Source organism: Coregonus clupeaformis, chromosome 21 (genome assembly GCF_020615455.1).
Source record: "Coregonus clupeaformis isolate EN_2021a chromosome 21, ASM2061545v1, whole genome shotgun sequence".
Classification (NCBI taxonomy): Eukaryota; Metazoa; Chordata; class Actinopteri; order Salmoniformes; family Salmonidae; genus Coregonus; species Coregonus clupeaformis.
Window position 1 is genome coordinate 34,383,255 of NC_059212.1, and position 23,813 is coordinate 34,407,067.

A 23,813-nucleotide genomic window follows, 5' to 3' on the forward strand; every position below is an offset into this window, starting at 1 on the left:
AGAGACAGAGAGAGAGAGAGAGAGAGAGAGAGAGAGAGAGAGAGAGAGAGAGAGAGAGAGAGAGAGAGAGAGAGAGAGAGAGAGAGAGAGAGACAGAGACAGTGACAAAGAGACAGTGACAGAGAGAGAGAGAGCGCGAGAGAGAGACAGAGAGACAGAGAGAGACAGAGAGAGAGACAGAGAGACAGAGAGAGAGAGAGAGAGAGAGAGAGAGAGAGAGAGAGAGAGAGAGAGAGAGAGAGAGAGAGAGAGAGAGAGGGGTGGGGGGCAGTTACCCCAGGGGGCTAGTTACCCCCTACTACCCTATATGGAGGGGTAGACAGAGAGAGAGAGAGAGAGAGAGAGAGAGAGAGAGAGAGAGAGAGAGAGAGAGAGAGAGAGAGAGAGAGAGAGAGAGAGAGAGAGACAGAGAGACAGAGAGAGATATATAGAGAGAGAGAGACAGAGAGAGAGAGAGAGAGAGAGAGAGAGAGACAGAGACAGTGACAGAGAGACAGTGACAGAGAGAGAGAGAGCGCGAGAGAGAGACAGAGAGACAGAGAGAGACAGAGAGAGAGACAGAGAGACAGAGAGAGAGAGAGAGAGAGAGAGAGAGAGAGAGAGAGAGAGAGACAGAGACAGAGACAGAGAAAGAGAGAGAGATAGAGAGAGAGACAGAGAGAGAGTTACAGAGAGCGAGGGAGGGAGGGAGAGAGAAAGGGAGAGAGAAACAGAGAGCGAGTTACAGAGAGTGAGGGAGAGAGTTAGAGAGAAAAAGAGTTACAGCGAGAGTTACAGAGAGAGAGGGAGAGAGTTACAGAGAGAGAGGGAGGGAGTTACATAGAGAGTTACAGAGAGAGAGAGAGAGAGAGAGAGAGAGAGAGAGAGAGAGAGAGAGAGAGAGAGAGAGAGAGAGAGAGAGAGAGAGAGAGAGAGAGAGAGAGAGAGAGAGAGTCTCCATTAGAACAGTCAATTGCTCCAGCAGTAATATTTAACTTACTGGTACTGAAGCTTGAGGGTTGATGTAATTGGTTCCGGGCTCTAAAGGTGGCTGACAACACTACTGACTGCGAGGCATGTGCTGGCTTGGCTCAGGCTGAGCAGGGCACTGAAATCAGGGGCGATTCTATGATTTTTTTTTCTAGTTTGCAAAACCAGAGAAAGAAGTGAAGACAGATTGAGGGGCATTGGGTAGTGAAAAGTGTCTGTAAACAAAACAATGGGCCATGTCCTGGCTTTGTGAATATTCCAGCCATGAATAGTATTTGTACCATGTGGCATTAAAATCCCTCTTCCTGTTAACTTGTCCTTGCTGTGTTCTGGGGAACATCTTCATCTTAGGCTGTACTGGACCCATCGCTCTGGATTGCGAAATATCGAAAGTATAAATACAATATGACGACTATCCCCTCTCATTTCAAGATCAAAGTTATTTATGGTGAAATGGTTTGAAACAAACCCACTGACTCTATGTGCTTTGGCAAACTGCCATGTAGGCCTACTGACCTGCTCGAGCTATGTCACACATCCTCAGAACCTCAGAATCATATCCTGAAAGGTAAGGTTGAAGAAAAACATTCAGGGTCAGGAGGGTCCGTCTAGCTGTTGTTCGGCTGACACATTCTCGAGTCCAGACTAGGTTTGTGACTACACAATGTTCCATAGGCCTACTACTATGTTGTGTGGATAATATGAGAGGTTTAGTAGGCTATGTGGGGCAATATGCATGGTAAAAACAGAAATGACTTTCCTGTATTAGTTTAATAAATACTAATGGAGTGTAGCTGTGTCGTTTACATTATTTATTTTATCAAATAATCAAGAGCTACTTACATTGCTCACATACTGTATTTACAAATAATCTATGTCCTTATGACCTAATCTTCTCAATACTGCTTGGAGTAATGTCAGGTGAAATTCAGTTCCTTGACCTGTCACCTGTTTGAATGCTTGCCATTTTGGGATGGGGCCACAACACGCACACACAGACGCACGCCTGCATGCACGCACGCACACAGACACACTTGCACAAACACACACACACTCACAAAGTCATTATTTCTTGAAAAAAGACAACCAAAGAAAGCTGACGTCATTATCTAGGCCAAGTCAATTAATCCTGTACCAAACAATGGAACTTGCGTCAATCTATTGGCCTGGTTTGGCCTAAGCACTCAATCAGGAGTAAGGAAATTGTAAGCGGGTTTGTGAAGGGATCTTTCTCCACATTGATTGATGGAGCGTAGTGCTGTGAAATCCAGCGCAAATGCGCGCGCGCACACACACACACATACTGTACATGCACCTGCATGTGCGTACACACACATTTCTGTGTAAATTGGCCTACTTTTCCCCCCTCCAAGCCTCTTACACTGATGTTGATTTGGCCACTTTTGATTTATCTTTCAGGTACGTGATCTGCCAATTTCATGGGCATAAGGTTTATATTCCTGTTAAAACTGGTACTCTGTCAAGTTCACAGAAAATACCCTGACTGAAATCAAGAGCCGTCAGAACAACGTCAAACATCGTCTTGCTTTATTGTTTTTAATGTTCATCCAATTTAAGTCTGTAGAGAGGTCATAAAACTAAAATAAAGTTAGTTATTGTGCTGGCACCCCTAAAGAGAAAATCCACAACAATCTGTTTCAGAATTAGCCTTTCAATGACTTAGAAATAAATCAAGTTCAATCGGATGGATTGTTGCCTATTTGGATCGCTTATTTGATTAATTATTTGCACACCAAAAAATATGTTTTATTTATTAGGCTACTTTTTTCATCAAAACTTCTAAGCAAGTTTTCTCAGAAAATATCAGAGAGTGGAAGTTAAAGAGGCAGGCATTCAGCAGTAGAAATAATAACAAAGCCCCTGTTTTAGTAAAAAGCTGAGGGATGTGGTTGGAGAAATGTAACCACTCTCAAATTCATATACATAGCTATGGATGCAAAGACTGACCATCCATGATATGAACATTATAGTTTTAACCATGTTTTGAGGCTATATAGTGCTTGTTTACATTTACTTTGTTTACAAACATTGGAGTAGAAAAAGCTTATATTGTGATGGGGTTGAACTAAGCTCATGAGGCATTTATAAGTTATATTCGTGGGTACATGGGTACATATTAATGTATGTCAAAATATTCATGTAGCAACTGCTGATTCCCCCTTTAAAGCAATCCCACAGGCAACTCATTTGAGGGGGTGTGACTTTGCAGTGGCTGGCTCTATATATTGAGACGTTTTGTCTAAAGTGGCTTCATGTGAATGAGATACGCACTGCAGAGTTCAATTCAGGACAATACGCACCACGACCCTCCCGATATCATTACCATGGAGACCTGTTATCGCACACTTTGGATGACAGTTGTTCTGGCATCGATTACGTGGATATCAGCCGCGGTAGGGCCGGTTATCCGGTGCGAACCTTGTGATGCTGGAGCCCGGCTCCTGTGCAAGCCGTTGCCCAAGGACTGCGCAGAGAGAGTTCGCGAAACTGGCTGCGGGTGCTGCATGACTTGCGCGCTGGCATTTGGACAGCGGTGCGGGGTGTACACGGGGAGATGTGGCTCCGGGATGACATGCCAGCAGCAGCCCGGCGAGACGAAACCTCTCCAAGCTCTGCTGGAGGGACGAGGACAGTGTGCGAACGTGACCATTAAAAGACCCACCGCCTCTTTACCTGCAATCAATGAGATACAAGGTAAATGCCAAGATGAGGACGCATTTTGTAAAGGTTTTTACGCATGGTTTGCCAAATGATTATTATATTGTTATAATAATGTCGCCTGTAAAAATATAAATAATTTTGCTTGTCATCTTAAACATCTGGATGCAAGGTAGCCTAAAGTATCATTTATCACCTTGAGCTATCCTGTAGGATGAAGCCAGCCTGCGCGTAATATATCCAATATTGACACAATTGGATAGACACAATTGTACTGTCGGTTTCTATTATGGTCAATTCCACTGTAAGAATGATGTATTTTCGCTATTTTAATTATTGATATCATGGTTTTAACTCATTATCTGGTTGATATTGATGTTTGACCCTGTAATTTCGCTGTATTACAGCGGGTTCCTCTCTATGATTCTTTCATCACTTTGTGGAATTTTCAAACTGGGACTGTGTGATACAACTGGGACAGTGTGATACAACTTAATTTCAATCTATATTGTGGTTTCCAATTGTAAATCAAAACTAATATACATTTTGTAATCTTAAAATGTTATCTAACCATCAAAGTCTCCTCTCTACCTGTCTTCATCAGTAATTAATGTGCAACTATTATTAATTTGGATGAACTTCAAGGGAGAGACAAAAAAAAACACCTGAACCAGCACAGCTAGACCATTCACGTGATCAAAACATACATCCATTAGCATTATTATACTAAGTATCATACTTATAATACATTATACATAAAATGGTTATGTAATATTGGGAATGCTTCCAATTGTGCCACAACAACATTAACTCACAAACAAAATAATTTTTGACAGAGAATGTGGGTGGTACTCAGGAGGAGGAGCAAAACACCACTGCCCCAGTGATCCAAGCCCCCCAAGCCCTTTTCAGCACCAGCAGACCTCATGTAGTCCCCCCCAGAGTCCCCCACCACCCCTCTCCCCTCCACCCCATCAAGGCAGAGGTCATCCGCAGGGAGCAGCTGAAGAGGGCCCAGAGCTACAAAATGGAGGAACTCCCTGGAGCTCACAGCACAGACCAACAGAACTTCTCCCTGGAATCCAAGCAGGAGCCAGTGTATGTGAGTACCAGGTCCATTGTTTTCCTTTCTCTAGGAACAGTGTGTTAAAGAATGTTCTCCTCTTCATCCTTCTTCACTTTGTGTTTTGGTGTTTTTCTCCCCCCTTCTCCTCTCCTCTCCCTCTTTCCTCCCCCTTTTCTCAGTGTTTTGATGTTTTTCTCCCCCCTTCTCCTCTTCTCTCCCTCTTTCCTCCCCCTTTCCTCAGTGTTTTGGTGTTTTTCTCCCCCCTTCTCCTCTTCTCTCCCTCTTTCCTCCCCCTTTCCTCAGTGTTTTGGTGTTTTTCTCTGTCCGTCTGCAGGTGATGAAATGTTCTGGGTATGGGTACTGACGGCTGGCGGTGGCGTGGTGGTGGGAGATTGGCAAGGCGGTGATTGGGTACAGTAGCGCTGCCTCTGTGGCTAACCTGTCGTTTCGCCGCAAGGCATCCGCGTGCCTCCCGGGGGAACGGAGGGGAGCGGTGGCAGTCTGGAGGGGAGCGCCGAGTCTCAGAGCAAGCTGATGATGGATTGGCCCTTTGCGTGTGCCTGTTTGGACTCGCTCTCCTCCCTCCTCTTTCTATTTTTTATCCTCTCTTTGGCCCGGGGGCGGGGAAACGAGTGCAGCACAAGGAATTAACTTTGCCTTGATTTGCTTTGATCAGTGACTGGAGCTGGACTTGAGGACAAGGCCTGTCGGCTCCTTTCTAGGGCCTCTTTGAATGCACCTTATCCCCTGGCCTATCCCTTTGTGTAAAGCGTTAGCTAGTTTCTAAGCGGCTTTCAGCAAAGTGTAAGCCCTCACAAGGTGGTCAGATGAATTAATTTCCTATTAGTTGCCTCTCTTTCTTCTTATCCCTAGTACCAACATTGTTTGGGTATTACTGAAGGGTAGTGCGGTAGGCTACAGATGGAGCTTGGTGTAGCCTAATGCTAATGATAGCATCCCTGTCTGAGTTCCTAGAGATTGAATTGCACTATACTAAGTAAGCACACTGTTGTGGCTTGTGTTAGTTTCACTATTTGAATAGGATAAATTAGTGCCATTAGGTAACTATGACATAATTATTTGAGCTGTAGGTAATAGGCAGAGTGCTTTGGATTGGAAGAAGTAATATGGGTCATTATAGTCTGTGTGTATGTTTAGGGTCCCTGTCTTAGAGAGATGGAGAGTATCCTCAAAGGACTGAAGATCACAGACATCCTCAACCCCAGAGGCTTCCACATCCCAAACTGTGACAATAAGGGCTTCTACAATAAAAGACAGGTAAGGAAATCATACAAACACACTGTAGGGATAAAGATGCCATTTTATGAGTCAGTCCCCCCAGGCTCCTTGGTATTACTGAATGTCATAGCCATGTTTCCACCAAGGAATATCAGCCCAGATACCAGACCCACCTATTTGAACAGTTTTATAGAGGCAAGGAAAGTCACCCCCATTGGAACATTGTAACTACCATCATCTTCCCACTTACTCTTTCTTCATCAATGAAGATTCCAATGTCATTGGCTCATCATGCGTACTAGATTCATATCTGGAGCAGATCCATTCCTCCAGATCTGCTGCAGTCGTCTTTCATTTGTTATTAGAGCCTCATCACTTCTTAGCCACGCCATTTGGGGTAGACCATAGAGACAGACGGTTGGCTCTGGAGACATGGAACCACAGACACCAGAAAGCACCCAGCGCGGCTCGAACGGCGGCCGTTTAACGTGAAGCCTCCCAGGGAGACAGACATCAAGGTGGCCGCCGGCACCCACTGCTCATTCAAATAATTTCCAGACTTTTGAAAAAGCAGTGCCGAAAATAGAATCTTCAGCCATTTCCCACATTTGCGTGGTCCTGGTCCGCCCACAAAAGGTTTATAATAAATGAGTGTCCCTGATGCGTTCATATGGAGGCACTTAGTCCACCAGCGCCATCATCGCATCCACCAAAAGCAAAGCAACATTTCTAGTACACGCCACAGCACTGAGTCTCTTGCCTAATGGACGTGCCTCTGTTTGACCTGCAATCATCTCATAACCAGCTTTACCAAAACGCCAGGCTCATTGTCTTTGTTTATATAAAATGTACGTATGTGTATCCTCAGGGATGGCAGGCAGGGAGGGAGTGGCAGACATTTAATGTCTGGGAATTTACTTCTGCGGTTCCCATGAGTCTCAGACTCAACATGTCTTATTAACTATAAATGTATACATAGTTTGGAGGATAAAGTACAGCATGTGGAGTTAGATGGCGGAAATGGCGAAGTGATTATGCATGAGACTTGCATTTAAAATACCTTTTAAAGCAGCTTTTAAATGCATTTTTCTTGGGTTTGGTCTTCTTTTTATTACATTTATTAGATTCCCAAGCTACTATTTAGTGGAGTTATTCTTTGACTCCAATGTTCCAACTTTTTAATGACATTGTCCTGAAAATATGACCAAACCTCTCAGCATGTGTACTTTAATAAAATTATATTACTTGATGGTTCATAGAGATTAAATTATAATAAAACATAATTTGTTCGGAGAAGGGAAATGACATGATAATGGGTGCCAATATTAGAGAGTTAAGATACAGTAGACATGATAGTCATATTTTGACTGGACAGTCCAATACATAAACTCTACTCTACCACATCGCTCTCACAGGGTTGAGCTTATCCTATGGTCTCTGAGGTCAGATACCTAGACACATGTAATATCAAGCAGAGAAAGGACTGACTTCCGTTCTGATCAACTCTTTTAGAGAGCGATGCCATTTGTTCGCCTTCCTTTGCCCTTCAAATTAATGGCTGCATGTTTTACTAGAGAGGAGTCTGACCTTTAGTCAAATTGGCAGTAAAATAACAGCCCTTGGGTTGCTCCAGAGACTCTGTAAGTCATTTGTAGTACCCATAATTTGGAGCTTTGGGGTATAATCAGCAACAGATGATTTGTACTGGCCACCGGCTCGCTGAAAATAGATATTGGGTCTCAGTTGTTCACAAACGGGCCTAAGCAAATATTTGACCAGGTTTCTGTTTACCTTAAAGCTCTCTATATGTGTGTGTAACTGAAGGTAGACCGTAAAAGCAGCTCAAAATACCACCAGCATGCGTCCCATGGCCAAGTCTCCTCAGGTCCTCAGCACAAAATGGACGTTAATGTCCTTAACCACTTCATGTCCCACTTCAAGTCATTTTAGATGGCCATTGTGCTAGATGATCTACTGTACGGCGTCTATTGGTAATTATGTACGGCATAAGCATAAATCTTTTTCTTGTACTCTCTCTCCATGTATGTATCTCTCTCCCTCTCTCACTGTAACCCTCTCTCTGTAACTCCCTCCTGCTCTCACTGTAACCCTCTCTCTGTAACTCTCTCCCTCTCTCTCTGTAACTCTCTCCCTCTCTCTCTCTCTCTCTATCTCTCTGTAACTCTCTCTCTCTCTGTAACTCTCTCTCTCTGTAACTCTCTCTCTCTGTAACTCTCTCTCTCTCTCTCGTAACTCTCTCTCTCTCTCTCTGTAACTCTCTCTCTCTCTCTCTCTCTCTCTCTCTCTCTCTCTCTCTCTCTCTCTCTCTCTCTCTCTCTCTCTCTCTCTCTCTCTCTCTCTCTCTCTCTCTCTCTCTCTCTCTGTAACTCTCTCTCTCTTAACTCTCTCTCTCTCTCTCTCTCTCTCTCTCTCTCCCTCCCTCTCTCTCTCTCCCTCTCTCTGTAACTCTCTCTCTCTCTCTCTCTCTCTCTCTCTCTCTCTCTCTCCCTCCCTCTCTCTCTCTCTCTCTCTCTCTCTGTAACTCTCTCCCTCTCTCTCTGTAACTCTCTCTCTCTCGTAACTCTCTCTCTCTCTCTCTCTCTCTCTCTCTCTCTCTGTAACTCTCTATGTAACTCCCTCCCTCTCTCTCTGTAACTCTCTCCCTCTCTCTCTGTAACTCTCGCTGTAACTCTTTTTCTCTCTAACTCTCTCCCTCACTCTCTGTAACTTGCTCTCTGTTTCTCTCTACCTTTCTCTCTCCCTCCCTCCCTCGCTCTCTGTAACTCTCTCTCTGTTTCTCTCTCTCGCTTGCTCTCTCTCTCGCACTTTCTCTCTCACTCACACACACAGTGCCGTCCATCCAAGGGCAGAAAGCGAGGGTTTTGCTGGTGTGTCGACAAGTATGGGCAGCCATTGCCAGGTTTCAACGGGAAGGAGAGAGGAGACGCCCAGTGCTACAACTCTGAGAGCCAATAAGACCTAAGCAGCAAGAAGGAGCCAGAGAGAGAGAGAGAGAGAGAGAGAGGGGGAGAGAAAGAAAAGGGAGCCATGAACACACAGAGAAACTATGAGAATATTGGGATCCAAAAGGGTCCAAAATGGCTGGGCCTGGACATGTGTTGGCTGGCATTGATGATACTTTGGCCAACAGGACCTTATGGAAGGCAGGGCAGGGGGAGTGGCTTGAGAAGAGGACTCATCCAATCACACTCCTTGTGTCCAACACACACCGTCCAATGCTATGTGCTGCTCCTATGTACTGTAAGTAGTGTGTGGATGGATTCTCCATGGACTGAGAGGGCAGTACCTCTAAGAAGGACAAATGAGATGTCATCATTCACTCCATTGCAGAGGGCTAGCCTTGATGAATACAGACTTGATGACAGAGACTCATGCACAGTAATTCTGTATGTTTGATATGTTACTGTATGTATTTGTATGTGTCTGTGAGTGTGTGTACAATAAAACTACACACAATACCCCATAATGACAAAGCAAAAACAGGTTTTTAGAAATTTTTGCAAATGTATTACAAATAAAAAACAGAAATATAAGTATTCAGACCATTTACTCAGTACTTTGTTGAAGCACCTTTAGCAGCAATTACAGCCTTGAGTCTTCTTGGGTATGATGCTAGAATCTTGGCACACCTGTATTTGAGGAGTTTCTCCCATTCTTCTCTGCAGATCCTCTCAAGCTCTGTCAGATTGGATGGGGAGTGTCGCTGCACAGCTGTTTTCAGGTCTCTCCAGATATGTGATCGGGTTCAAGTCCAGGCTCTGGCTGGGCCACTCAAGGACATTCAGTGACTTATCCCGAAGCCACTCCTGCATTGTCTTGGCTGTTCTTAGGGTCGTTGTCCTGTTGGAAGGTGAACCTTCGCCCCAGTCTGAGGTCCTGAGCACTCTGGAGCAGGTTTTCATCAAGGATCTCTCCGTACTTTGCTCCGTTCATTTTTCCCTCGACCCTGACTAGTCTCCCAGTCCCTGCCGCTGAAAGAAATCACCCCAGCATGATGCTGCCACCACCGTGCTTCACCATAGGGATGGTGCCAGGTTTCCTCCAGATGTGATGCTTGGCATTCAGGCCAAAGAGTTCAATCTTGGTTTCATCAGACCAGAGAATCTTGTTTCTCATGGTCTGAGAGTCCTTTGGGTGCCTTTTGGCAAACTCCAAGCAGGCTGTCATGTGCATTTTACTGAGGAGTGGCTCTTCCAGAAAGGCCTGATTGGTGGAGTGCTGCAGAGATGGTTGTCCCTCTGGAAGGTTCTCCCATCTCCACAGAGGAACTCTGGAGCTCTGTCAGAGTGACCATCGTGTTCTTGGTCACCTCCCTGACCAAGGCCCTTCTCCTCCGATTGCTCAGTTTGGCCGGGTGGCCAGCTCTAGGAAGAGTCTTGGTGGTTCCATACTTCTTCCATTTAAGAATGATTGAGGCCACTGTGTTCTTGGGGACCTTCAATGCTGCAGAAATGTTTTGGTACCCTTCCCCAGATCTGTGCCTTGACACAATCCTGTCTCGGAGCTCTACAGACAATTTGACCTCAAGGCTTGGTTTTTGTCTGACATGCGCTGTCATCTGTGGGACCTTATATAGACAGGTGTGTGCCTTTCCAAATCATATCCAATCAATTGAATTTACCACAGGTGGACTCCAATCAAGTTGTAGAAAGATCTCAAGGATGATCAATGGAAACAGGATGCACCAGAGCTCAATTTCGAGTCTAATAGCAAAGGGTCTGAATACTTCTTCCCTTACAGTCAACAGTGTTGTCATTGTTGTTTCTTTCTCCTCTCTGTCATCTCTGTCAGTTTGCATAAGCTGGTTACTGGGATAAAGGGCAACAGTACAAACCCTTATCTTTCACAACTGTGTGTTTGTGTGCGTGTTTGTGTGCGCAAGAGAGCGTGTTTTTGTGCCTGTTTTTCTGTTTTCAGAGATTCCTTTTCACCATTTAGCTGTGCCTTGGTTAAAGGTCAATATGCTGTATGCTTGTATCAAAAAAGTATATAAAGCTGACAGTAGCTTCCATTGCTGTGTGATTTACTTTTGTAAGTGTGTTGTCTGAATATGCTTAAGATTTCTAAATGTCAATGATTTATTATTATTATATTGATGATGTTGAGATTCTGAATACTTTTTATTTTTATTTTTTTACAATTATAACTTGATATCCCTCATAACTATTGCCACCAGAGGTTCTGTTGAGGCTTAAGGTGTTTGTTGCAGGATGTTGCAGAAGTAACCCTGCATGTTGCTAGCTCTGGAAATGTTTTGAATTCCCACCAGTGGTGTCCAAAATGGTACCCTATTCCCTATGTAGTACACTCCTTTTGACCAGGTCCATAGTAGCGCACTATAGGGAATAGGGTACTATTCTAGACTTTACCCAGGAATCTTTTCTAATAATTTGTTGAGAACCAAGTGTTCCCACAGCCTCAGGGTTAAAGCCAGGGGATATATAAGAACCACTGTTACACGTTTCCTCACAAAGAAATACTTAATTTAATGAAGTTATTGGCATTGGTGTCTTCATTCAACTCTCTCCAAACTTGCCGTGTCCTAACGTGTCCTATGCTACAGAAACATGCTCTAAACACAAACATTGAGGTTAACGTGTTTATTGAAAGCAGAAAATTACGACAGAGTAACTAACATAGGCTATAAATGATTTGTAACAAACCAACAAAAAGTAATAGCAGCATATTTCTGACTTGCTGTCAGGAACAGGGGTTTGATATATAATAAATACAGACATTTCATCAAACAAAAGAGAACCTCCTTTCAGACAAATGAAACAATGAACTTAATGAGGAGGGTGGTGCACGTGCAGACAGTTGGGAGAAAGAAGTTTCCCAATAAACCTCTGCTAAACCAGAAGACCTGCACAGACCAGTAGAGGTAGATGAAGACAGAAAAACTCCCCCAAAACCAAACAGTGGCTTGGATGAGCAGTGATATGTTTGTGCCTGGCCACCAGATGCATACTTGTGGAACTTGAAGTATTTCCCCGATACCCATTGAAGAATACACTGTCAACATGTTGAATGAATGAATGAATGGATGGCTGTGTTGTTTCATTTACAGTGCCCGGGTCCACCCGGTTGAATGAATCAAAAACAGATTCTGAAGACCCTGAACTGGGTTTGGCAGAGCTGGAGACCTGTGGTCTTCAAAGATGGAGTTATTTAGTCAGAAACACAAATGTATACACTGTTGCCCTATTTACAATCAAAAAATAGGAGACATAAATAATCTAAAAATTACAAATGGTTCATACTAGTAAGCACATATGCGTTTTGAATAAATAAGGCGTGATACGTCACGTAAATAAATTAAGAGCAATTTCTATTTTTTTTTAAATAAATTGTTATGTTGTGTGCTTATGTGAATGAGTATGTATTTGTACGTGTTTGTAAAAGAAAGTCAGTATATATGGTGGATGTGGATGTGTGTAGGTTTGAGGAGACCTATGTGTGTTTAGTCATGTTTAAGCTGAGTAAAAAAATACTCTGTATATGTGTCAATACGTGTGCATGCATTTGCCTGTGAATGTGCATACTGTAAATGTGTGTCAGAGCGTCCATGCTTTAGTGAGTGAGTTCCTGCTGGCACTCTGAGCCTCCTAGTAGATCATTGGACCCCAGAATCTTCTTCCCATTCCAGGAGGACACACACCAACAGCTGGCAGGGGGTCCCACCAGAGACGACTCACACTAGAACACAACAGAAGAGGGGAAAATATATTAAATTACATGGATCAACTTCACTGCATTGATAAATGTTTTCCTGGTCAGATCACAAGAAAAATCCCTGGTCCTACTATCAACCACTAATGAGCTAATGCTATTGCTAAACACACCTACCCCTCTGTATTGGGGCAGCTCTGGAGGTAGGCCTAACCTGCTTGGCCTTGTAGAAGCCATTTTTGTCACAGTTGGGGAGGTAGAAGGTGGTGAACTTCTCTCCTAGTTCCTGCTGAGAGCTGGCTATCCTGTCCAGGGCTGCATGCAGCTCAATGTGGCAGGGACCCTGGATATAAGACAAAGAGAACAGTCAACATCTGATACAATACAACACAGCAAGATGGACACAGAATACATGATGAAATAAGTTGTTATATCTGACTGAAACAGATTAAATCATCATGTGGTAAAATGCAAAGAAAATTTCATCACAAGGCAATAACATTTTCTCACTGAGGCTGGCTTGGTAGTTTTTGTTAAAATGGCTACAGCTTCCTCTGGTGGCTAAGAGCTAAATTGCAGTTAGAGTGCAGAATAACTGCAGTATGCTGCAAATACTGCATTCAATTCACCACCGTTTTTTTTACTACAGTAACAGTGCAGTTTAACTGCAGTTCAATTGCAGTACACTGCAGTTATTCTGCAATTACTACGTCCAAAACACCACAGTCGACTGCAGTTGCTGCACTTTTACTGCTGTTTCAAAACTCCAATATTTTTTTGTAAGGGAGTTTAGCCTTTTAGATCACAATGAATAAGATTACATGCAGAGGGGAGAACTGATCCTAGATCAGCGCTCCTACTCTGAGAAGTTTGATACATAAGGCCCCAGATGTATGTTGTGCCCACCTGTTTCACCATTACAGTCTGAAGACCTACCGAACTCTGACAGTACGTCAGATCAGGGGCGCAACTTTCACTGGGGACTGGGGGGGGTCATGTCCCCCCCACCCCCCACATTTTGAAATTAGATTTTTGTCCTCCCCAGTTTTATCATTGGAATGTGATACAAAATGCGCCAACAGTGTGCTTTAGGACCATATGGACGCCTTCGAGCGGTCGGGTAGGCTGTTTGGAGTGTTCAGCCTGCTGGATTTAGGACCCCGTGGACACCCCAGAGCGGGCTGACAGGCTGTGTGAAGGCAAAGCTTCTGTAAGGCTGGCTGGACCAGCATGGGAGAGTTGAGCATAGTTCAGTGTATATGTGTTGCGCTCTTTCACCTAGTTGTAAAAGCAAGCAGATCAGAACTGGATACTATTTAGTTGATTGATGTAGCTGGCAAGGTAACTGCTGTTTAACTTAACAGAAAAAAAGTAAACTAATGTTTATTTGCAGTGCTGAGCTAGTATTGTAACTGACATGTAACATTAGCTAATGTTTCATCCGCTCTCGACTGAGGTGAATGAATAAGCTATGCTAGCTACCACAGCCAGGTCAGCTCTAGCCTCCAGTTATCTGTCAGATAGCGACATTAGAATCAAACAATGAAACCGTCGGCCAAACGATTGAATATTGATATTCTGATGTTTTTTTCAGTGCAATGTGACTTTTATTAGTCAGTATGGCAATGTAATGTTAGTTTCCCAAGCTAATTCCCTACTTTTCACACTGACACAGTTATAAACAGCTCTAACGTTACGTGCTTCACTGTCATGGTGCACAGTAGAGGGCTGCGTGGGACCGATTTCTTCATCCCACTCCCGCACCTGCTGGTTTTCTGTCCGACTCCCACCCGCTAACGCAAGAACAGGTCCCAAACCCAACCACAGTCCCGCAATGTTATTTTAGGCATATGTGACGCAGCTCACTTGCCAGCCATGGTCCCAGCAATTTTGCACCCTATAGGCAATATCAAATGCCCAAAAATAACTTCAGAAATAGGTTAAATTACCAGAGATTCTCATATGGCCCTTATATTGTATTACTGGGCTATATCAGCCAATACGCTAGATGTAGTTTGAAGAGACTTGCACTTTCTCTTGAGCAATTTCTATAGCCTACTTTTTTTTTAACCCCTTTTCCGTGGTATCCAATTGGTAGTTACAGTCTTGTTCCATCGCTGCAACTCGCTAGAGCGCGATGGGACAAGGACATCCCAGCCGGCCAAACCCTCCCCTAACCCGGACGATGCTGGGCCAATTGTGCACCGCCTCATGGGTCTCTCGGTTGCGGTCGGCTGCAACACAGCCCGGGATCGAACCCGGATCTGTAGTAACGGCCTCTAGCACTGCGATGCAGTGTCTTAGCCTCCCAAGTAAAGGAGTCTGTATTGAAAACATGCCCACGTCAGGAGAAATACCAATTTAGGCAATCCCTAGCTGCTGGGCTGCTCAGTCCTAGCCCTGGGGTCTGCCGTCCTGTGGGTTGTCACTCTGGACTTACACACCCAATAATGAATGTTTCACTAAGATCCTAAAGCTGAGTGGGGTGTGTTGGGGCGCTGCAGGGTGGTGGACCCCTAGGGACAGGACGGGGCAACCAAGCTATATTGTGTGCAAGTAAAAAGACCTCTACAGTACTATTAGTCCTATTAGATTAATTATATGGAGGATTTGCTGTTTCTGTGTGTTAATGTATATTTGAGGTGTATGTTTTTTTTGTTTTTTCGTTTCCAAACCTTTCCCTTGGGAATTAATATAAAATGAAAGGTGTGAACTGGGAAGGGAATTGTGTTGGGAGAGAGTTGAGTTACTGGTTACTGGGGGCGTGCAGGCGGCTTTGGCTGGCTGGTCGGTCTGGCTGAAATTTGATATAGAGGATGTCTTAATAAAGACAATCAAAAGTAGTCTAGTCTTATTAATCACTTAAACATATTTCATAATGATCTCTTACCTAGCTTGATGAATGTGGGCATGTTTGCTTATTTTTTGTTCTGAATAGAGATGGCATATTGAATTGTGTAAAAATGCAGGAAATGAGCTTTAGATACCCCCCAAAAAATATAGGGGAGGACCCCCAGACCCCCCACCAGGTTATGTCACCCCCCACTTCTTAACCAAAGTGGCTCCCCTGCTTCAGATTGAATACTGTGTATACCTGTTCTACCAGTTTCTTGCGGATGGCATTGACCTTGGCCTTGATGCTCTCCTGAGCCCCATCATCGCTGGTGTCAAAGGGGGTGTTGAGTCCCAGGAGGTAGGGCAGGGAGCTGAGGTCTGGCACCCTCTCTACTTCCTCTGTGGATTAGAGAGAGAATTTAGTGGGTAAGTATACCATGTTTTGCATAAGTTTACATTCTATCTTTTTGATTATGTTGTCAAAAAAGGTTTAATTTGTAGATTGTCCAACATCTTTATAAGTAAGTAATAACTGAATGAAGGAATCAATGAATGAAAAACAAAAACGTAAGGACAGAAAGCTGAGTCTACCTTGACCCTGGTCCTCAGTGCAGATGGCCTGTCCTCTGGTGAGGGAGTGGAGGGGTCTGGGATCCCCAGGTCTAGGGCTGCATTTTAACCCCTCAGCACAGTGGGCTGTGTATACCCCACAGGAGGCCCCCTTCTCCAGGGCACATGCCAAGCAGCAGCCGCAGCCCGGCTCCCTTAGAACCTGCTTACAGTCTGGGGAGATGGCCGGGCATTCATCCAGCTTCTCCTGGGTACAGGGGGCACAGCGGATAGGCTCCGGGCCCACCACAGGGGAAGACAGGGCCAGAGAGGTCAGGAGGGACAACGACACCGCTGCCAGCAGGTTCAACTTGTCATATAATCCAAGCATCTTGAATCTTCAGGTGTAGAAAGAAACTAAAATCTACAGTCAGGTGTAGATATGAATCTTATTCAAGTGTAGTCTTGAATCTTCTTCAAGTGTAGTCTTGAATCTTCAAGTGTAGTCTTTGCTTAGTTCTCAAGTACTTATGACAAGCACGATATACATCTGTAGGTTTCCTTCTGAACTGAATTCTCAGAACAAAGGAGCTGCAGTATTTATACAGAGCTCTGACCCTCAGGGAGGTTAATGTTTGAACCAGTGACTCCAGACATTAAACATTTTGGCTGGACAGCGCAGGAGCAGCTTCAGCTGTATTGGGTGGGTTGACCTCTGGTAGAGTGTGTAGATCTGAACTGGGGTTCACTGAAGCTGCCTGCCTGCCCTGTCGTCAATATTTACTCTGGGACAAGGAGTGATTGTACAAGGTGATGTTGGAAAACATTGCAAAATCAATGAGTTGTTTTTTCGGTTTTGACCCCTCGATCATACATAGTGTATGATGTGGGGGACAAACTAATGATGGATTGATGTTAAGTTGTGCATTGAGATTCATCCTTCGGTACATGACTTACCTAAGGGTCAGAAGTTATATGACTTGATTCTACTACTTTCAAAAATCATATTTGTTATTCAGCCCATGTGGTGGACTTAGGGGTCATCTGCAGGTCACATAAACATGATCATCCCCTCAGTTACATAACCATGCAACCATAACATGTTTGTCTGGAGAAGGCCTTTTTTAATTGGTAATTTCCTGGTGTAGTATTAGTTAATCACACTTGATCTACAATAAACACTGAACACCTCTACACCCCTCCCCCATACACACACTCTCTCTGTGCCTCTATGAGATACCCCATGCTTTTCATCGCATGATTAAGCATGGTGACTTTGTGTAGTGACTGGACTATTAGTCAGTGTCTCGAGACACCAACTGAAACTACAATGTCATATGTTGACAGTGAAAGGTTGTAGGGTCATTCCACGAAATGAGTTCCTTTTGCATCCCTTTGATATTTTATGTAGAAACTGTGCACCCGTATTGCATTTTAAAAGCCTGTTATATTAAATGAAGTGCCCTTTAATATAGAACACATGTTAAATGGTCCTCTGTAGCTCAGCTGGTAGAGCACGGCGCTTGTAACGCCAAGGTAGTGGGTTCGATCCACGGGACCACCAATACACAAAAAAATGTATGCACGCATGACTGTAAGTCGCTTTGGATAAAAGCGTCTGCTAAATGGCATATTATTATTATTATTATTATTATTAAATTAAATACATCTGACTTGCTTAAGTGTCAAAATTCAGCATGTCCCTCTGTGACGTCTAACACGTCAACCCTGTTACCCATAGATGAATCTAACGTAGCAGCCGTAAAAGAAAAACGCCTGAGCGTTTAGACAGGCTAGAAAAGTTTTAACAATAAATCATTTTTTTGAAGCTTGCATTCAATTGCCGCTCCCTGTTGCACACAACAAGCTTCCATTCCTCCTTAAGGGAATTTATGGCTGATTTAACATGAAATCATCAACCCTGTTACATTATTTGGCACTTAATAGGCTCTTACTATCATAATGGGAAAACTTGTTTTTTATTAAGTTATGACGGGAATGTAAAAATTATGTGAAATAAAATGTTATCTTTTTTCACCGAGTTACACTACCCAAAAGGGACTCATTTCATGAAACGACCCTGTTATTTTCCCAGTCTGATGAAATGCTGGCCTTGGTGAACACAATTGATACATTGGAGGTGTACCCTCGATAATGTCCAGATAACCTTTATTCATGTTCATGAATCAGACACTTGTATTTCTCTTGCATTGTAATGCTTTAGTGACACACAGTCTTGCAATGATTTATTGGATGCCCTTTAGTCATGTTGCAAGGCTACTCAACAACCAGCTCATGTGTTGTAGCCTCCTCAATGTTGTGCATCAAATTCACCAGCCATTGTGGGAAAGGATCATTCTATGGGATATACAGCGGTGAAGAGAGTATCATGGACAAATGATCAACATTTGTGTTTGATTACTATAATTGAATGTACATGTATTTTGTTTGTCCAGACCATCATGACTACAGGCTTATTATTGATACTCACTGCAGTTGGCACCTTTCTCCGTCTTCTAGCACCTATTTTCTTCTGCCCGTCCTCCCCTCTCTTCTTCTGTGGTCCTTGTGGTGTTGGTAGCTCTTCATCTGACGATGACCAGGAGAGTCTCCTCCTTGTGCGAGATGTTTGTTTCCCTCTCCTGTTGATGGTTAGCTGGGGCTGAAATGTCAATACTTGCATAAAACATCAACAAAAATATAAAGTGAGAAGGAGTGGAGAGAGCTGGCTACTTCCCAGTGGGCACACACTGGTTAAATCAACATTGTTTCCACGTCATTTCAATGAAATGACGTTGAACCAACATAGAATAGGCGTTGAATTGACGTCTGTGCCCAGTGGGTTACCTCTACTTCCAGATGAGTGCCATCCTCTTCCCCATCAGCCTCTGCTCTATGTTTCCCAGGGAGGGTGAACCCTGGTGTAGTAATCTCATCCCCAAGGTTGCTTGTGGTCTGGGTGGTAGTTGGATATGGTACAGAGAGACTGTAGATCTCCACCTGTGCAGCACTACTCTGGTCCAGAGAACGGGACTGCCGGCTTTGCCTCCACACCTTTAGTGGAGACTCTTCCTCTTCTTTCTCCTCCTTGTCCTTTCCCTTGTCATCCACCACCACCTCCTCCTCTTCATCCTCCTCTTCCTCTTCCTGGATAGGTTCTAACGGCTGTATCATTAGTTGATTAGTTTTAGTATATAGATCATGTGAATCTGATCAACTTTACAGGGCTAGATAGAATACATAGAATTCTTGTATTATTTGTGAAGACTGAAGCTAGCAAAATCTCAGATAATTTCAACAGCAGCGCCAACCGTTTTAATTTGCATACTTTCTATTCAAAGTCTAGTTTTTCTAAAGACAATTTTGGTTAGAGACAAACATATACACATTTAAACTTACATATTGCTGTCGATTCTCCATAACATCAATTAGCCGAGGAATGGAGTAATGATTGTTTGTTTCCCTGAGGGTTTACTTTACTTTATTTGAAGTGAATATCAAGAACTGTTTATATGCAGTCTGGTTACACACCAGTTCACAATTGTCTTGATTATTCTATAATTGAAGCCAGGGTGGTCAATTGACACATTATGCAAATGTGTCAACCTACCTAGCTGACCCAGTGCCCTACGATCAGAAATCAAGTTATGATGACAACCTCTACCAAGAGTTACTCTCATCTGAAATGTTGTATTTGTATATTAAAGACTCAGTTGTTCCAATGTTGACCTCTGTAGTATTGACGATGTTGTAGAGAGGACTGATTGTGCAGTTTAACACTCTATATGGTTAACCTTACATCCTCTTTATTGATTAATCGTAACCTTAGAGACATTGATTGATGGGACACACTACAAGGCCATCATAACACCATCAGCTGGTCAGTTTGATTTGCTATTTTTTGTGTCACACTGTGGGTTCATTTGAGTGCAGTGGTGGTACTCTTTTAGCCTGATCCACCATCCTGATCTCGCGAGCTCACATTCTGTTTCGCTAGACGTATTAAGTAGTATAGTGACTTATCACGTGACAAGTGAAGCGAAACAAAAATGAGAGGGCAGCGGTCAGTCAGTTTGACCAGGCAAGTCCTTGGCCTAAACTACAGGAAACTGTGCCAGACAGGTTATGGCAGTACAAACAGTGACACCAATCCTGGTTTGGCAGGGATAGCATTTGCCCAAATCAAAGACAGATGAGATAACAAAAACATTCTCATTCATAAAATGTGACTCATTTCAGGAAACTATCTCGCTGGTTTCTCCATGCATCGTCTAAACTGGACGGCAGCCTTGGGTAAGGCGAAGGGGGAGGGGTGTGTCTCTTTGTTAACAGCTAGTGCGTGATCTTTAATGTTAAGGAATTATTGAGTTTTTGCCTGCCTGAGTTAGAATACCTCATGATAAGCTGCAGACCATACTATTTACCAAGAGAGTGTTCATCTATATTTTCGTAGCTGTCTATTTACCACCACAAACCGATGCTGGCATTAAGACTGCACTCAACGAGCTGTATAGGGCCATAAGCAAACACAAAAATGTACATCCGGAGGCGGCACTTCTCGTGGCAGGTGATTTTAATGCAGGGAAACTGAAATTACCAGCATGTCACCTGTGCAACTAGAGGCAACAAAACTCTTTATCACCTTTACTCTACACACAGAAACACATACATGGCTCTCTCTCTCTCAATACAGAAGTGATCCGATGAAGCGGATGCTAAACTACAGAACTGTTTCGCTAGCACTGACTGGAATATGTTCCGGGATTCAGGTCCCTGTGACTGAACACCTCCCTCTGCAACTGGATCCTGGACTTCCTGACGGGGCGCCCCCAGGTGGTGAGGGTAGGCAACAACACATCTGCCACACTGACCCTTAACATGGAGGCCCCTTATGGGTGCGTGCTCAGTCCCCTCCTGTACTCCCTGTTCACTCACTACTGCGAGAACGTGCATGACTCCAACGCCACAACACGAAGGTGGTAGGTCTGATCACCGACGACTATGAGACAGCCTATAGGGAGGAGGTCAGTGACCTGGTAGTTTGGTGCCAGGACAACAAGATCTCCCTCAATGTCAACAAGGCAAAGGAGCTGATCGTGAACTACAGGACACGGAGGGCCGAGCACGCCCCCATCCACATTGACGGGGCTGTAGTGGAGCAGGTCGTGAGCTTCAAGTTCCTCGGTGTCTACGGAATTAACATGGTCAATACACGTCAACACAGTCGTGAAGAAGGCACGACAATGCCTCTTCCCCCTCATTTGGCATGGGCCCTCAGATTCTCATAAAGTTCTACAGCTGCACCATTGAGAGCATCTTGACTGGCTGCATCACCGCTTGGTATGGCAACTGCTTGGCATCTGACCGCAAGACGCTACAGAGGATAGTGCGTAAGGCCCTGTGCATCACTGGGGCCAAGATCCCTGCCATCCAGGACCTCTATACCAGGCGGTATCAGAGGAAAGCCCTAAAAATTGTCAAAGACTCCAGCCACCCAAGTCATAGACTGTTCTGGAACCATCATGATTCTGGAACCATCAGGATCCTGAACAGCTTCTACCCCCAAGCCAACAGACTGCTAAATAGTTAAATAGTTAACCAAATAGCTACCCTGCCTTGTTGGGAAGGGCCCGTAAGTAAGCATTTCACTGTTAAATCAAATCAAATCAAATTGTATTGGTCACATGCGCCGAATACAACAGGTGCAGACATTACAGTGAAATGCTTACTTACAGCCCTTAACCAACAGTGCATTTATTTTTAACAAAAAAAGTAAAAAATAAAACAACAACAAAAAAAGTGTTGAGAAAAAAAGAGCAGAAGTAAAATAAAATAACAGTAGGGAGGCTATATATACAGGGGGTACGTGCAGAGTCAATGTGCGGGGGCACCGGCTAGTTGAGATAGTTGAAGTAATATGTACATGTGGGTAGAGTTAAAGTGACTATGCATAAATAATTAACAGAGTAGCAGCAGCGTAAAAAGGATGGGGTGGGGGGGCAGTGCAAATAGTCTGGGTAGCCATGATTAGCTGTTCAGGAGTCTTATGGCTTGGGGGTAGAAGCTGTTGAGAAGTCTTTTGGACCTAGACTTGGCACTCCGGTACCGCTTGCCGTGCGGTAGCAGGGAGAACAGTCTATGACTAGGGTGGCTGGAGTCTTTGACAATTTTGAGGGCCTTCCTCTGACACCGCCTGGTATAGAGGTCCTGGATGGCAGGAAGCTTGGCCTGCTTAAAAGTCTTACTCACATCGGCTACGGAGAGCGTGATCACATAGTCATCCGGAACAGCTGGTGCTCTCATGCATGCTTCAGTGTTGCTTGCCTCGAAGCGAGCATAGAAGTGGTTTAGCTCGTCTGGTAGGCTTGTGTCACTGGGCAGCTCGCGGCTGTGCTTCCCTTTGTAGTCTGTAATAGTTTTCAAGCCCTGCCACATCCGACGAGCGTCAGAGCCAGTGTAGTACGATTCAATCTTAGCCCTGTATTGACTCTTTGCCTGTTTGATGGTTCGTTGGAGGGCATAGCGGGATTTCTTATAAGCGTCCGGGTTAGAGTCCCGTTCCTTGAAAGCGGCAGCTCTACCCTTTAGCTCAGTGCGGATGTTTCCTGTAATCCATGGCTTCTGGTTGGGGGTATGTACGTACGGTCACTGTGGGGACGACATCATCGATGCACTTATTGATGAAGCCAGTGACTGATGTGGTGTACTCCTCAATGCTGTCTGAAGAATCCCGGAACATGTTCCAGTCTGTGCTAGCAAAACAGTCCTGTAGCTTAGCATCTGCGTCATCTGACCACTTTTTTATTAACCGAGTCACTGGTGCTTCCTGCTTTAGTTTTTGCTTATAAGCAGGAATAAGGAGGATAGAGTTATGGTCAGATTTGCCAACTGGAGGGCGAGGGAGAGCTTTGTATGCGTCTCTGTGTGTGGAGTAAAGGTGGTCTAGAGTTTTTTTTCCTCTGGTTGCACATTTAACATGCTGGTAGAAATTAGGTAGAACGGATTTAAGTTTCCCTGCATTAAAGTCCCCGGCCACTAGGAGCGCTGCATCTGGATGAGCGTTTACCTGTTGATTTATGGCCTTGTACAACTCATTCAGTGCAATCTTAATGCCAGCATTGGTTTGTGGTGGTAAATAGACAGCTATGAAAAATATAGATGAAAACTCTCTTGGTAAATAGTGTGGTCTACAGCTTATCATAATATACTCTACCTCAGGCGAGCAAAACCTCGAGACTTCCTTAGTATTTGATTTTGTGCACCAGCTGTTGTTTACAAATATACACAGACCGCCACCCCTTGTCTTACGGAGTCAGCCGTTCTATCCTGCCGATGTAGCGTATAGCCCGCTAGCTGTATGTTATCATTGTCGCTGTTCAGCCACGACTCGGGTGAAACATAGGATATTACAGTTTTTAATGTCCCGTTGGTAGGATAACCGTAATCTTAGGTCATCCAATTTGTTATCCAATGATTGAAGATTGGCTAATAGGATTGATGGAAGAGGCAGTTTACTCGCTCGCCGTCGGATCCTTACAAGGCACCCCGATCTACGTCCACGATATATCCGTCTCTTCCTCACGCGAATGACGGGGATTTGGGCCTTGTCGGGTGTCTGTATGATATCCTTCGCGGCCGCCTCGTTGAAGAAAAAATCTTCGTCCAATACGAGGTGAGTAATCGCTGTCCTGATATCCAGAAGCTCTTTTTGGTTATAAGAGACGATGGCAGAAACATTATGTACAAAATAAATTACAAATAACGCGGAAAAACACACATAATAGTA

At 44.2% G+C, this 23,813-nt stretch overlaps 2 protein-coding genes across 6 annotated transcripts; one reads left to right on the plus strand and one right to left on the minus strand.

Moving 5' to 3' along the window:
• The first annotated feature begins 3,237 nt into the window (after positions 1 to 3,237).
• LOC121535310 (insulin-like growth factor-binding protein 3) lies at positions 3,238 to 9,436 on the plus strand. 4 transcript variants are annotated; one of them, XM_045205881.1, is made up of 5 exons: positions 3,238 to 3,684; positions 4,485 to 4,750; positions 5,018 to 5,125; positions 5,873 to 5,992; positions 8,804 to 9,436. In XM_045205881.1, the coding sequence occupies exons 1-5, from the start codon at positions 3,249 to 3,251 to the stop codon at positions 8,927 to 8,929; spliced, it is 1,056 nt and encodes a 351-aa protein (XP_045061816.1). In that variant the 5' UTR covers positions 3,238 to 3,248; the 3' UTR covers positions 8,930 to 9,436. The 4 variants fall into 4 exon arrangements, with proteins under 4 accessions (XP_045061816.1, XP_045061819.1, XP_045061818.1 ...); XM_045205884.1 differs by lacking the exon at positions 8,804 to 9,436 and having other exon boundaries at positions 4,956 to 5,125; positions 5,873 to 5,950; XM_045205882.1 differs by lacking the exon at positions 5,018 to 5,125 and having other exon boundaries at positions 3,239 to 3,684.
• A 2,123-nt stretch (positions 9,437 to 11,559) lies between these two features.
• Positions 11,560 to 16,609, minus strand: LOC121535311 (insulin-like growth factor-binding protein 1). Of its 2 annotated transcripts, none has more exons than XM_041842255.2 (4): positions 16,070 to 16,609; positions 15,738 to 15,877; positions 12,858 to 12,986; positions 11,560 to 12,670 (listed from the first exon to the last, which is right to left on the minus strand). In XM_041842255.2, the coding sequence occupies exons 1-4, from the start codon at positions 16,416 to 16,418 to the stop codon at positions 12,545 to 12,547; spliced, it is 744 nt and encodes a 247-aa protein (XP_041698189.1). In that variant the 5' UTR covers positions 16,419 to 16,609; the 3' UTR covers positions 11,560 to 12,544. The 2 variants fall into 2 exon arrangements, with proteins under 2 accessions (XP_041698189.1, XP_041698190.1); XM_041842256.2 differs by having other exon boundaries at positions 12,579 to 12,670; positions 12,821 to 12,986.
• Positions 16,610 to 23,813: the final 7,204 nt, after the last annotated feature.